The sequence below is a fragment of the Barbus barbus genome (assembly GCF_936440315.1).
Source record: "Barbus barbus genome assembly, chromosome: 29".
NCBI lineage: Eukaryota > Metazoa > Chordata > Actinopteri > Cypriniformes > Cyprinidae > Barbus > Barbus barbus.
In genome coordinates, this window is record NC_136757.1 from 20662256 (window position 1) to 20677793 (window position 15538).

A 15538-nucleotide genomic window follows, 5' to 3' on the forward strand; every position below is an offset into this window, starting at 1 on the left:
AGTCAAGCACATAGTTTTAAGACGAAGGAAAATAAATCTTTGATTTTTTTTGGTTTTGCCAACGGGCGCTGTGCTGTAATCGCAAACAATCGCAACCGCGAGCCCGCGAGAGATTCCCACGATACTATTGTGGTGACACACTGCCACACTTTCCCACGCGCGCTCGAGCTCTGGCACACGGATCCTCCTTAAAGCGCGTGGCCGATTGCGAGTGCGCGCGCCGCTGCCTGGGGGCAAGAGGCGGGCCGGTGGAGCGAGATCATGTGAGAGTCCACGCGCCGAAAGTAGGTTAGGCTACAGAGAAGCACAGACGCAGAGAGAGGGCGAAAGAGAAGAGGGCATCATTTTATTGCATAGCTGACAGTGCGCGCATATACGCAGGAAAGAAAGCCTATGATGGAGCGGAATTTACTCTGAACAACTGGATGAGAAGAACAAGTAGGCTGTGCAATAACTCACGAGGTTTAGTAGTTATTTTCTTGAAACCTCTCTGTTTTGGAGTTTTCCAAATTTTACCTGAGTTTAACTTTCGGCGCTGATCAAATGTACTGGAGTTATATTATCGTTCGCAGATAATATAGCATCAAAATGAGAGGTAAGTAAAAAGAAAAAAATGCATTTATATAAACAAAATAATATTGTCTAATAATTGAAACAAAACTGTCACATTGACAGCGGTAATCGTGATCTGCGTGGTTTGCTTTGATGTTGCAGGAACTGCGCAAAGACTCAACCAAAGTAAAGCAAGCGCGCAAAAATATCGCTCAGATAATCTGCAACTGTTTGGTTATTTGTAACATAACATGTTATGCTTCGTTCTGCTTTGGTAGCTTTTCGCCACTCAAACACGTACAGAAAATAACCAGTACACGGAAACCATAAACTTTGCATAGTTCTGTTTTGTTTCTTGGCTTGCAAGCGTGAAAGGGAAGCGATGAGCGTCATGTGGGAAACGTTTAATGAGTTGCCACGTCCGTTTTTTATAAGCCACTTTGGGATTGTTTTTCTTATGTCTCTACCATAAAGCCTTTTATAAATATGATTGGTTTATGTTTTGGTGTTTTTTTGTCAGATTATAGTCGCGCATGTAACTATGGTAATACACACTTTAGCCAAAACGTGTGCTCATACGAGATTTATTTATTAAACTATACAGCTATATGTGTTTACTATAATTATTGAAATGACGTACTTTGCGGCAAGTTACAATTTAGACTTTTTGTATATTACGCTACAATAAATCAGTCATTAAACTCTTTTCTGCATTGTATACTTATTTTGAAAAGAAGAAAAAACTTGTAATATTTGGCAACACTCCTCTCACTGTAGTTACTGTTAACTGCCACTAAACCAAACCCATTATGTAAGAACCAAACAACGTGTTTTAAAATGCTTCAAATTTAATAATCACTGGATGCTTGTCATTTGAACTTTGTTTACTTCATGGAAAGTTCAAATACTGCATTATGGTCTTGCGCACAGTTGATATGCCTTTGGTCTCGTATGTATAAGCCCTTAACCGCCATATTGAACTTGAGCTCCGCTGAATGTTTGTCTTTATCATGATAAAGCTTATCAATAGGTTCAGTGGGGCCTCTCAGCCTGTCAGTAGGCTGTGTGAGCTGTTGGGGCACAGGGAGTGGGGTGTATCTGCTGCGCTCTGCGTGTTGTTTTTCAGTCTCAGCACGGCCGCCGGTTTGAGTCCATCTGCTCCATTGACCTACTTCTGTCATTGAGGATTACACAGCATATTACAACACTAAGAGATCAGAAAGAGAAGTGGTCCGTATTAAGTTCGGTTTAATGTTTTCCTCATTGGCATCGTATTTTAACCTTAACCCAGTGCTGAATCTCAGCATAACAAACAGCGTTAAATATAAAATGCCATATGAAGGAAACAGCGCCTTCTTTGGTGCAAACGCGTAACATGTGCTCAGTCAAGTTTAGTTACCTTTCATTTCAGTTATATTAACTGTTTATATAATGTTATATTTTGTTGTTTTTGTTTGTTGCAGACGTTTGTAAGAGTTTCATAACTGAAATTCATAGAATGTGCTAAACAGAGACTACAGTAACAGTAGAACTGACAATGTGTGGTGAAGCACAGCCATTGAAAAAATGTAATTAAATAAGCATTGGATAGTCAGTATATTTTTTTTCTGACTTTGTCTATGATCCTGAGGAAAGACACTCTTCTGTATGCTGAGAGCTGTTGACTGTAAGCCACCATGGCTTTAAAGACTTAAGCAATGAGCAGTCTATAAATGAATGCTGAGCAGCTTAATGCAGTGGCACTTTGACACCTGCCCATGAAGTTTCCATTCATTTAAACCACAACTTAAACCCAGGCAGTGGTAGAACTTTGAGGGAGAACTTTGAGGGAGAACTTTTGAGTGGTAGAACTTTGAGGGATTAAAATCTTCTTTTTCAACAACTTTTTCTAGAGTTATTCTTAACAATAAATGTATCATAATTGTTTCTTATGTTTTTTTTAGTTAACACATTTTGAATAAAAAACACAGCCTTTTTGTAATGTGAAGCTTAACTCTCACTTTTTTTTCTCCTTCATGACTCATTGGTAATGATAATAATGACTGAACAATTTTCATCTTTTTAGTATTTTTATACAACTTTATCCACTTTTTTTCTTACATATTCAATATATAAAACCAAAAAGATTTGAAAAAATGCTTGTTTTTACAGAGCCTTTCATTATTTCCTAATCCCAGCAGGCATCAAGATAATTAATGCCCATCAAGAGTCACCTTACACTGCCTATCAGCTCATGTTTTTTAACTTGGTGTCGTTACTTATACCAAAGAATTACTCAATCCCTCTGTACATATTTAAAGAGGATCTTGCGGAGTCGTTCCACTATCTCAGTTTACTTGGCATAGGCAGGTCACTTTCAAGTGATGTGGTAGAGGAAAAATCATTACAGCTGACCACAAACTTCTTCGAAATCTCAAGTACAAGTGAACGGATGCAAATTGAATCCTGTTTTGCCTGAGTTCAAAGCAAACCTGCTGGTGAGGACACAGAGCAGACTCAAAAATTTGCTCTAATCTGAATGTCACAAATCAAATCACACAAGTTAGGTTAGTTATACACTCTGCAATTCAAATGCAAGGTGCAGGGTAAATAGGACCTTTGGACGTTGCTGAACAAAGTTGTTTGATTATGTGAGAGAAAAGGGCAAAGTCTCTGAATATGTGTTGGGTTTTTCCCAGCATCGCTCTATGAACTGCTGCTGACTGGTGTTTGATGGACTGACTAACTTACGTAGAGTGGTTTAGCGAGAGGAGATAAGAAAAGCTAGATTACTAACCCCAGTTTGCCCGATAAACATAGCACTCTAATAAATCTCCTCTTAATTAGTTTTCGGCTGTCTGACTGCGTTTGCCTCCGGCTTCTACAGCAGTGCTCGAATCGGTTAATCAAACAAGAGCTGTTTGCTATACTTTTGATTTGGCTGTTTGTGGGAGATTGGCTTGATATGCTATGAATAACAGCTTTTAAAAGATGTATTAACTTGATAAACTGATAAAAGGGGATTTTTGCCTTTTATAGATCAGTCTATATCAGAGGTTCTTGTTACCAAAACAACAGTCAGACATATTGTTGGTAGTTCTGTCAGCCCTTTTGACCTCAAAGTTTAGTCTGTGATATATTTATTAAATTTTTCATTGATGAATTTATCAGAATTCATTGAAACTGTGCCAAAAACCTGTAAAGTTTCGTGCCTCATATTTCTGTGTAGTCATTGCAGTTTGCTTTTATCTGACATGTTGCAATGTGATATTTCCAATATGAAAGGTTTTGTTTTGCGTTATCAATGTGTGTGTGTGTGTGTGTGTGTGTATGAGTGTGTATGACTACATATCTGATGCATAGCATGGTAAAACCTAGACTTTATAAAATTCAACCTCCACCTACCATGCACCGCATTCATAACTTAAAAATAGATTTATGTGAGCACTACGAGACAGCTGGGACTGTGCTCAAATTCTTGACAGGCTGCCACATGTTAAGGGCAAGTGTAAGTTACAGACTGTACTGTAGATATTTCAAATGTGCAGAAGTCATATATCACTTCCATGCCATTACACAAAATGCACCTCTTGATCATATGTCTCTGATTAAAAAAAGTTATTCAGATTAGCTCACAGAGGCCTTGGATTTGTCTGAAACTGAAAGTTTTCCTGATAATATAATGGTCTTTGATTTTTGTGGTTCCACTTTAAACATGCCAGGAAAAAAAGAAAAACAAAAAATTTAATCAGATTACAGCACTTGCGAGGCTACCACACAAGCGCCTCCCTCGGCTCACTAGGAAAGTGTGTCAGTAGAACAGTTCAGCCACATAGCCTGACCGTGCTACGCAGGTGAGTGGCATGTGAGCGGACAAGTCAGAATCAAAGCCACGCTGTCACGAACCAATAGAAAAATGGGAGGGGTGGGATGGAGGAATGCTCGTCATTGCGTTGCTAGGGTGATCTCCTCTGAATGAGTGTGTTCGTGGAATGTAGCCAGACAGCAGTTATATAACACAGGGAGGGTGGGGGCCGGGGGCTTAGAATGGGGTAGAAGGAAAGACAGCGAACGAAAAAGACTGAATATGTTCCATTTGGTAATTTCACTGACACTGCATTATGGAATAAATTTTATTTTCTTTCTCATTGCTTTGAAAAGTGCTTTTGCAGATTGTGTTTATCAGTGTAGCTTCTGGAAACATCAAGCAGACGTGTCTCTTGCCCCCCCCCCTCCACTCTCAGACTCTATTGCTAATGGGACACACACATCAACAAGCATTCGGGCCGAACTGAGAGTCCTCATGCCATTACCTCTGGACGGCCGGTTCCCTGTCACCACACATTAGCCGTTACCTAACATGTTGCGTCATTGCGCAAAACTTATTAATGACATTACCTACATCCATATCACCTGAGAGGACTGTGTTCCCTGGTAATAACCTTTATTGGGATCCATCCTGTGCCATTTGAGTGATCTGCAAAGGAACTTCTTAACCATAGGCCTCTCAGAAAAAAACGCAATTCAATCATAGCGCTTCTACTTGAATAAACAGTTTATTGAAAAGAACAGCTTGTTTTATTGGGATATAGAGGACTTGTGCAAATGTAAGTGTATATACTGTTGTTTGGTTCTAAGGAACTCTTTGCACTCAAAGGTTCTATTCATGAACCTGCAGCTGTTTATAATTCCCATACAGAGCATCACAATCCGCTTAATTCCAGCACGACTATGCCAAGCAGAGAGCGAGCTTTGTTTATAAAGCTGTTTTTGATTCTGTGGTCCAGGGACTTGTTATTATGTCACCCTGAGTGGGTCAAAACCTAAAGTCTTTGAATAGGAGCTGTAGCGCTTAACCCCTCTCTTTATGCATTAGTTGTGTATTGTTACTGTTGAAGGAATATGACACTAGCCAAGTTTCCATGTCCCTGTGAGGGTCAGACCAGACCTTCGGGCTCTGTGCCGGCCTATATTTATTTCATGTCATTGAACGATTGCTCAAAGATCAATGGGTCAAACAAGGAACGCTGCTGTAGCTCGCATTAGAACTGTAGATAGCGGATGGCCTTCAATGCTTTGTGCTTTGAGTCAGGACTTTTCTATAGGCTGTGTATGGGATAAGTGTGTCAAACTCTAGCTAATGTTTCAACCATTTCTCCCTTTCTTAGCACAAATCGAAGTAATCCCATGCAAGATCTGCGGGGACAAGTCATCGGGCATCCACTATGGGGTGATCACTTGTGAAGGCTGCAAGGTAAGTGAGCGTCCTTTCAATCGATCAATTCATCATTTTTGCTCAATGTTTAAAGGGATAGTACTAAAGTAGTATTTTATAATCATTTACTCACCCTCATGTCATTCCAAACCTGTATGTTGTTCTGTTTTTCTGTGTAGTGCAAAAGATATTTTGACGAATGTTTCACTGTTTGTCCATACAGTGAAAGTCAAAGGGATCCAAAACTTTGAACCCCTATTATTGTATGGACAAAAACACTGAGACATTTTTAAAACATTGTTTTCTGCAGAACAATTACTTGATACATCTTTGTAACAACATGAGGGTGAGTAAATTATTATAGAATTTTCTTTTTCTCTTTAAAATAACCACTTTTCTTAGACTTTGTTTAAAGGTCTCTGTCAAAATGTTTTCCCCAAAATGATCCCTCTGCTTCAGATAAAAAACTAGCGTATTAAAGTATACAAGACTTGCAAGAAAGTTAGAGTACCTTGTAGTTACACCCTGATGACGTCTTCAGACTGTTCCCTGAAACGGTAAACAATACAACCCCTTTATCTGATCGGCTTTCTGACGAGTTAGAAATCTCAGTCAGCTTGTATTTGACCACAGGACACAAAATGTGTGCCAGATCTGATCTAACGTTTCAGACTCTCTGCTGGAAAATCTTTACCAAATGACATGCTATTTGTATTGAACCACATTACTCAACCATGTTTTTGAACCATCATGGATTGCATATGGCATTAATAAATGATCGTATAATTGCTCTGGTGGCCGAACCCATACAGCTAGAGATTTTGATACTGTGAGGTTTTCAGTATCAGTATCAGGTTTTCAGTTCATTCAAGATATAACCTTGATTATGAACACAGATGAAATGGAAATGCAGCCTCTTCTTTATCTCTGTTTTCTTTTATTTTTCCTTTTTTCATTCATCAAGGGCTTCTTCCGCCGAAGTCAGCAGAACAATGCGATATACTCCTGCTCCAGGCAGAGAAACTGCCTTATTGACCGAACCAATCGCAACCGTTGCCAGCACTGCCGCCTGCAGAAGTGTCTGGTGTTGGGCATGAGCCGCGATGGTGAGTCTAATCTTACGCAAGAACGCATTTCCTACTAGAAATGGAATCTCCTTGAGTCCTATTAAACGCAGCTGTAGTCTCAGTGTGAATATAAGGACTTCAAAGAGACATATCTAGACATGAACGTAGTTTCAATTTTGATCAGTGTTTTTTAGCTTGTTTTTCAGTTCTTAGCAACAATCAAATCTAACGTTCGTCTTTCTTTCCACACCCTCCTTTTCTCTGCAGCGGTGAAGTTTGGACGCATGTCAAAAAAGCAGCGCGACAGCCTCTATGCCGAGGTTCAGAAGCATCAGCAGTCTCAGGAGCGGGCAGGGGGTTTGGGCAACGGTGTACCCGGTCATGCTGGTGACGATGTCGGAGAGAACAGCAGCAGCCACGGCCGGGCCTACAGTCGGGGCTCCAGCACCACACTTAGTGACCTGGATGATATAACCACACTACCAGACGGTCTTCTCTTTGATCTGCCGCTCACTCCGGAGGAAGCTGCTGACTACTGCAGCCTAGAGCTGCTGGGAGGAAGCGGTGGGAGCAGTTCGTCCTCCCAGAGTTCTCCTGAGTCGAACAGACAGGAGTTTAGTGACACGACACACATCAAACACGAGTACCAGACCCTGCACGAGATGGGACTTTACACTCGCTCATTACTTAACCCTCCTGAAGGCTGTTCCTTGATGGAAATCGGTTAGTATACTGTGGTAATGGGAATGTATGCATATTATATTGCAAATTTTTTTTATATTTTTGAAAGAAGTCTCTTATGCTTACCAAGGGTGCATTTATTTAATCAAAAATACAGTAAAAACAGGAATCCTGTTTATTTTGGTGTATTTAAAAATGTTGTACTATATTTTCTCTAAATGAATAAAAAATTTAAAAGTGTTTTAAATGCTAAAGATTACATTTAACAGTGTTTGTTAAATTATTAGCATTTTTAAATTAAAGTAATTTGAAAATGAGCATGTATCATTAAATATCCAGTCTCGACTGGTACTGCTACATTAAAAACAAACAAACTAATATCTGCCATGCATCTGTGACATGTTTTCATAGTTTATACAAACTTTGTGATGTTGTGTCTGATCATATTTTATAAACGTTTGTTTCCTTTAGAACGGATTGCACAGAATGTGGTAAAATCCCACATCGAGACAAGTCAGTACAGCACAGAAGAACTGAAAAGATTTGCTTGGACCCTCTACACACCTGAGGAGATACGTGTCTATCAAAACAAGGTATCTGTAACAAAACTGCCAATGGGATGCATAATACTTTTTAATACCACGGGGTGTAACAGCATGTACGATATGTATGATGTGATCCAAGCAATTGCCCAACCTTACATTCCATTTTAATGAATCACACAGTATACAATTGTTCCTGTTCTAATTTTTTAAGAGCCTAATTAAAAATACATTAAAAAGTACATCAACTGCCCATCATAATTGCAGATAATCTGAATATGGGTGGATAAGTCTAACATACATTTCTTTATTCTAGTCCACAGATATGATGTGGCAGCAGTGTGCTGTGTACATCACAAATGCCATCCAGTATGTTGTGGAGTTTGCCAAGCGCATCTCTGGATTCATGGATTTGTGTCAAAATGACCAGATTATCCTTCTCAAAGCAGGTCAGCATCAACTCTGTTGTCCACATTAGTAAATACCTGCAGTAAATACAATCAAGTGCCCAGTTTATATTTCTGGTTAACCCTTCTAATACAGTGTATTTATTTACGATATGATAGTTGTATATTTGAGTTCAGACCGTATGTATTTTTTTTGCTTCTCAACTGTGTTCTGACAATGGCTCTTTTGTCATTTTCTCTCACCCTTTTTCCCCGCTTGTGTCTTCCCTTTGTGCATTGTATGGTGTGCCTTATACCAATTTGTTATTTAAATTAAAACAATAAACACTTATCTTTTTTCCCCATCTTTCTTTAAAACGACCATCATTGCCAATCGACTCAATGTTGACTGTTCACTATTCGTTTGTGAAAATGATGACTGTTTTAATGAATCCTGAATTTGAAAACATTTCATAATTTGTGCAATTAAATCCCAATTGTTTTTTGTTTTCTTGTGTGTATGTGTGCATTGTGGAGCATTCGTTTGCCTATTTCCTCCCTCTTTCCTGCCTTTCCTTTGTCTATCTTCTATGTGGCACTGCCCATCCAGGCTGCCTGGACGTGCTGTTGATACGAATGTGTCGGGCCTACAACCCCATCAACAACACGCTGTTGTTCGATGGAAAGTTCGCAAGCCCTCAGCTCTTTAAAGCTCTCGGTGAGTCTCTTCCCCAGACCTTTCACATAATTTAGCACCCTGTGGCAATTCAAAGGGCATGTTGGGTACTTGTATGTTATTAACCTGAGAAATGGTACACCAAGTTCTGTAAAATCATATGATTAAGTCACGGTTACTCTTTATATAGAACTAAACAAACAGCTATTTAAATGGAAAGCAGATCAATTAAAATCTTTCCAGGTCAATTGAATGACTGCTAAAGTTGGCTGGGTTCCCTCCCGTCTGTTTACCTTTTCTTGTTTTGTTGGGCACATGACAATGTTGTGGAATTATACAGCTCTTGCTCTATTGTATTTCAAATGTTTTCTGTGTTTTCCCTGTATGTAGGTTGTGATGATCTGGTGGGTACTGTGTTTGAGATGGCTAAAACCCTGAGTCGGCTACAGCTGTCTGAAGAGGAGATGGCTCTTTTTACAGCCACTGTGCTTCTGTCTCCAGGTAGTTTTACTATAACATTAAAGTAATCTTTAACTAACAGTATAAATATACAATTATACATAGCCAGACATTAGAGCTTACTCTTCCAATTATTTATTTCACAGACCGTCCTTGGTTAACAGATGCTCAGAAGGTGCAGAAACTTCAGGAGAAGGTCTATGTTGCGTTGCAACACTGTCTTCGTAAAAGTGGTGCCCCTGAGGAGAAACTGGCAAAGGTACTGGGAAAAAATCTAAAGAAAGAATGATGAACAAGTTCACACTCTCACAGCTGTTAAATGTGAGAAAATCAGGACTGTCAAAATAAACATATGTGATTAATAAATATATTTATTCCGTTCTTATTTTTATGCAGTTCACACACTTAATCAATTTGACATTTTAACTGTTATGTTCTGTGTGAATTCCACAAACTTAGCAACAATGACAATCAGTGACACATCTGTGCTACAAGAGTTCACCCATGCAAAAGTCCTGTTTGTCAATGAATAATGGAGACAGCTTAATTTTATTATGAATATTATAATAATAGATGTAATGTGTCAGAAATTATTTGCGTTTTAAATCAAACCCAGATGTCATTTGCATTCTTTGTATGGTGAAATTGAATTTCGATTTAAATTTAATTTTGTGCAAATGACAGTCATCCACACAAATTAACCAATAGCTGCACATATTTATTATTATAAATAATTGTTACACATTACTCTTCGAATGTTTGAGGTCAGTAAGTTTTTAAAAGAAATGAATACTTGTGTATACTGAATACTTGTGTATGTGTGCGTGTATATACAGACGTGGGCAGAATTGTTGGTACCCTTGGTAAATATATGATCAAAGAAGGCTCTGAAAATAAACCTGCATTATTAATCCTTTTGATCTTTTTTTTTTTTTTTTTTTTAATCACAAAATCTAACCTTTCGTTTAACTAAAACAATTGAAAATGGGGGATAATCTCATTATGAAATAAATGTTTTTCTCAAATACATGTTGGACACAATTATTGGTACCCCTACAAATTCTTATGAGTAAAATATCTCTGAAGTATATTCCCATTCATATTTACAATTTTGAGCACTCCAGGGTGATTATGAACATGAAATTATCCAGCCATGGCTTCCTGTTTCACAGAAATATAAATAGGAGGAAAAACACACTCCAAATTCCCTTAATCACCCATCACAATGAGAAAACCCAAAGAATATATTTCTGATGTGCAGCAAAAGATAATTGAGCTTCACAAATTAGTGAAGTGGCATTAAGAAAAGATCTAGAGCAGGGAAAATTCCCATTTCCACCATCAGGGCAATAATTAAGAATTTCCATTCAACAGAAAATGTTATGAAACTGACTGGAAGAGGACGTGTGTCTATATCTTCCTAATGCATGGTCAGGAGGAGAGTTTGAGTGGCTAAAGACTCTCCAAGGACCACAGCTGGAGAATTGCAGAAAATAGTTGAATCTCGGGGTCAGAAAACCTTTCAAAAAAATTGTCAAACAGCACCTATATCACGTGTTGTTCGGGAGGGTTTCAAGAAAAATGATCCTGGCTCATCCAAAAACAAACTCCAGCATATTCAGTTATCAGACACGACTGGAACTTCAAATGGGACTGGCTTCTATGGTCAGATGAAACTAAAAAAAAAAAGGGCTTTTTAGCAGCTAACACTCAAGATGGGTTTGGTGCACACAGGGATAAAAAAAAAAAAAAGTACCCCATGTGTACAATGAAATATGCTGCTGTATTATTTATGTTGTGGGCCTATGTTTCTGCTGGAGGTCCTGGACATCTTGTTTAGACATATGGCATCATGGTTTCTATCAAATACCAACAGATATAAAATCAAAAAGTGACTGACTCTGTTAGAAATCTTATAATGGGCCATGTTTGGATCTTCCAACCGTACAATAATCCAAACACAAACCTCAAAAACAACACAAAAATGGGTCACTGAGCACAAAAATAAAGCTTCTGCTATGGCCATTCCAGTCCTCTGACCTGAACCCTATAGAAAATGAGTGGGGTGAAATAAAAAAAAGAAGCACCATCATGGAGCTGGGAATCTGAAGGATCTGAAGTGATTCTGGATGAAGAAATGGTCTCTGATCTCTTGTCAGGTGTTCTCTAACCTCATCAGGCATTCTAGGAGAAAATTTAGAGCTGTTAAACTGGCAAATGGAGGTTTCAAAATGTATTGAATAAAAGAGTACCGTTAATTGTGGCCAATGTGTATTAGAGAAAAACATTGATTTCATAATGATATTTCCCCCCATTTTAAATTCTCATTCTCCGATGAAAGGTTAGATTTTTGTGATTAACATGATTGAGCAAATTATTAAATATTCTAATGCAGAGGTCTTCAATCCTATATATAGATAAACTTTATTTCCAACCTGTTTCAGCACACCTGCATGTGTATTGTCAAGCAATCCTAAAGAGCTTGATTTGCTGCTTCAGGTGTGTTTGATTAGGGTTGGAGCTAAACTCTCCAGGATGGTGGGTCCCCAGGACCAGGGTTGAAGACCTGCATTAGAATATTTAATAATTTGATTAATCATGTTAAAAATATTTGAAATATTTTTTATCAAGTTTGTGAAGTTATGTAAGAAAATTGTATAATTGTTTTTTCTTTTTCTATTGTCTCAATAGATGGTGTCCAAATTGCCCATGATGAAGTCTATTTGCAACCTCCATATTGATAAGCTGGAGTTTTTCCATCTGCTTCACCCAGAAACGGCCTACAACTTCCCTGCTCTCTACAGAGAGGTTTTCTGCAGCGAGATCTCCTTCCCAGACTCCACTGAGGGCTAACATTCATTGAAGTGTCATATTGGCTCTGATGAGAGACAGAGAGAGGAAGAGACAGTTAAAGAAAGACAGGGAATGGAAATAGGAGGCAGTAGATGGATATGTGTTTGAGAAAAACCAGCAACACACTGACAATCTTGCACGTTACACTTTAGGATTCCATCTATAACCTCCCTCCTGATGGAGTGATTCACTCCTTTATTTGAACAGGACCCAGATTTCTTACAAGACGCTGTTAAATGTCAGCAGTCATTTAAGGTGCTGGTTACTATTACTCATACTACCTACATATAATGACTCAAACAGAGCAAATTATGTATATTTAATTAAAAAGAGTACTCGATTTAACCTGGAGCTCAGATCTCCCTAAAGAATTAAGTGCTTGAAAAGTGGATCCTTCCCATTTTGCAGGTACTCTTAGGAAGAGAACTATGAATGTAACCCATCTGACATGTGGCGAAGCCTCAGGATTAAGACAGAATGTATTATGTATTCCTGCCCCATATGTAAAGCAAGCTCTTAAGGCTTGGTTTCTGTAAACGAACAGTTTTGAATCTATGCGAAACTGTTCAAAGGGACCAATGCATACACACCTGAGGTTGTAAACGCCACATGAACACCTTCATTTTCACAGACTCAACACTAACGCACAGCGTACTGCACAGACCACATGTGCACATGGTGTGTTGTCTTTTGAGCTCTTTATTTTTGCATACAAATGTAAAAGATGCAACTAAACTAACGAAAACCTCATCCTTATTACCCTTTCCCACGCAAATGCCACTTGGATAAAGATATTAGATGATATTTTGATATCCTCATTTGATCGGAATCCACACGCATGTAGAATGATGGATGTAATTGAGAATATATTTATAAACAGAGCCTGTAGATAGCATATGTAGGCAGAGATATAAAGTTGCACCTTAGAGTGGATGTTCTCAAGCCCTTTCAAAGACTTCCCAACCATAGGAGTGGAATTCTGGGCTGGAGATGGAATTGGCGCGACAAGCTTAAAAACGGCACTTAAATACTCCACAAAAAAAGGACTTTGCAGGAGCAGGACTTTGTTGTCGCCTCACATTAGATGGTGAAAAGACAATGCCACTATGAGACTTTCTGAAGTGTAGCAAACCACTCATACAGCTGCTGGGAGCAAGGTCTCAGGAGAACGCAAAGAACACTGAAGGAAGTGGATGGAAGGAACCTTACATTTTTTAGAGACAACAGACAACCTGAGCTCGCTGTCAGGTTATGAGGACACCACAGAAATGTCGTAATTCAGCTGTGAGGATAAGTGGATTCACAGGCCATACCTCATGCTTTGCATTGTGTCCGATGTGGGGATCAGTGTTGTGTTGCTGTGTGATTGTTTTTTTCCCTGCCATCCATGTACCTTTTGTGTTCCCTTATAGCACAACTATTGGTTGACAGAACCATCAGCTACCCCCCTGAGTTAGGGAATACTATGGTTAGTTTATGTTCTGAAACTTTGCAGTTCAAACCTGAAGGAGACAAATCTACTATCTGTCCGCAGTGTGAAAGCAGCCTTTGTTCTTCAGAGGCAGGAAGTCTTAGGGGTGGCTCAGAACCCAGAATACAAACTAAAGCCCAGGAGGGCTTTTCAAAACCCTTTAATACCCAGCTTTGTAAGATTACAGGGTATGAAAGATGTTTCAAATGATTTATAAATATCAATGTCCAGTTTCCTGACAGTTACTTTTAATAAGCTCGCCTGACGTTTTATTTTTGCACTGCTGGAACAGTGCCTGTCTATATTTTCTTGTACGATTTTATATGGTTGGTATAATACACATTTTCTGGTTGTTTAACACCGTATCACAGTGTCTGCCTGTGCAATAGTCAGTCTTTCCATTTTTAGTGTTGACAACCATCACAAGCCAAGGATCTCCTTGGATTTCATAAGCACTCCAACTCAGATCGTTTAACACCCCCTTGCTAAGTTCTGTCTACGCTTTTTTTTACACTTGTCTATTAGCTAACTTAAATTGACGTGTGAAGGTGGAGAAAGATTGTAACAAAGTGCAAATGCTTTGTAAAAACCATTTAGAGTTTTAGATGATGTATTTTTGTGGAGTGTAATTCGCCACCCTACAAACTGCCACAAGCGTCCGGTCCGTCCTTGAGGGTAGTTCTGGAAGTGTGTGTCTACACTCAGTCACTCAGGGAGATAGCTGGGTTCTCTGTCCTAAAATGTCTTCTTCAGTTAGCCTAGCAAGACACCTTGCACCAAATAGAAGACCTTAAACCTTGATCACTGTGTACGGTAACTTTTCTTGTGAATGTTAATCGCAGAAGTATCAAAGAATTTTACCCCTGTCTTATATCAGTGCTATTGGAGGACTTCTTCAGTTTAACTTGCTTTAAAAAAGAATAGAATCAAAACTATAAGGTATATAGATATATATGAGGATGAATTTAATCTTTAAATCTAGTGTTGTGTTTTTTATGTTTATTTTTGTGATGTTTTCTTTCTTCATTTCTGTCTTTTTCTGTAACATTTTCTCACCCGTGTAGTATCATCCTTTGTCTTGAAGAATTAAAATCCTATTTTTTTAAAGAGCATTTTTAAGCAGAAAATCCCGTACAAGAGTCCTAATTCTTTGCCATGGTCCTTCTGTGGTTGTTTCAGTTGTAACTTTATTTTTAAGCAAATAAATCATATTATAGCTTTTAATTAATTTAATTTATGTTGTATTATGGATACAGAGAATAAAACAAACACATTAAGAGATATTATTGTACAATAAGGGTTACACATATGGATTCCAGAATGTAATAAAGGTCTTTTTACTTTACACTGTGTGTTTTGTGGCTACTGAAAATTTATTTTTCATTTAAATGAAATTTTTACATTAGGACTTATTTCAAAGTGAAATGCAGTGCAAGACCGAAATCCCCAAACTTTCCATATCTTATTCCATCGCGATATACAGGGGAAGAAAAGTGTGTAGGGAAGTTACAATAGCAGTGCATATTTATTTGATAAATACTTATAGTCTCCTGTTCAATGTATTGGGTATTAAATAATACTTTTATTTATCAAAGAAGCATTATATTGATCAAAAGTGACTGTTTAGACTTACATCGTAACAAAAAAAAAAAAAAAA

The 15538-nt window shown here is 38.3% G+C and overlaps 1 protein-coding gene across 1 annotated transcript; it reads left to right on the forward strand.

Moving 5' to 3' along the window:
* The first annotated feature begins 286 nt into the window (after positions 1–286).
* Positions 287–15519, forward strand: LOC306849691 (nuclear receptor ROR-beta-like). The gene is made up of 10 exons (XM_079384926.1): positions 287–595; positions 5700–5785; positions 6711–6852; positions 7081–7536; positions 7966–8087; positions 8353–8485; positions 9033–9140; positions 9489–9599; positions 9704–9816; positions 12249–15519. Exons 1-10 carry the CDS (start codon positions 589–591, stop codon positions 12408–12410), a joined length of 1440 nt encoding a protein of 479 aa, XP_079241052.1. The 5' UTR covers positions 287–588; the 3' UTR covers positions 12411–15519.
* Positions 15520–15538: the final 19 nt, after the last annotated feature.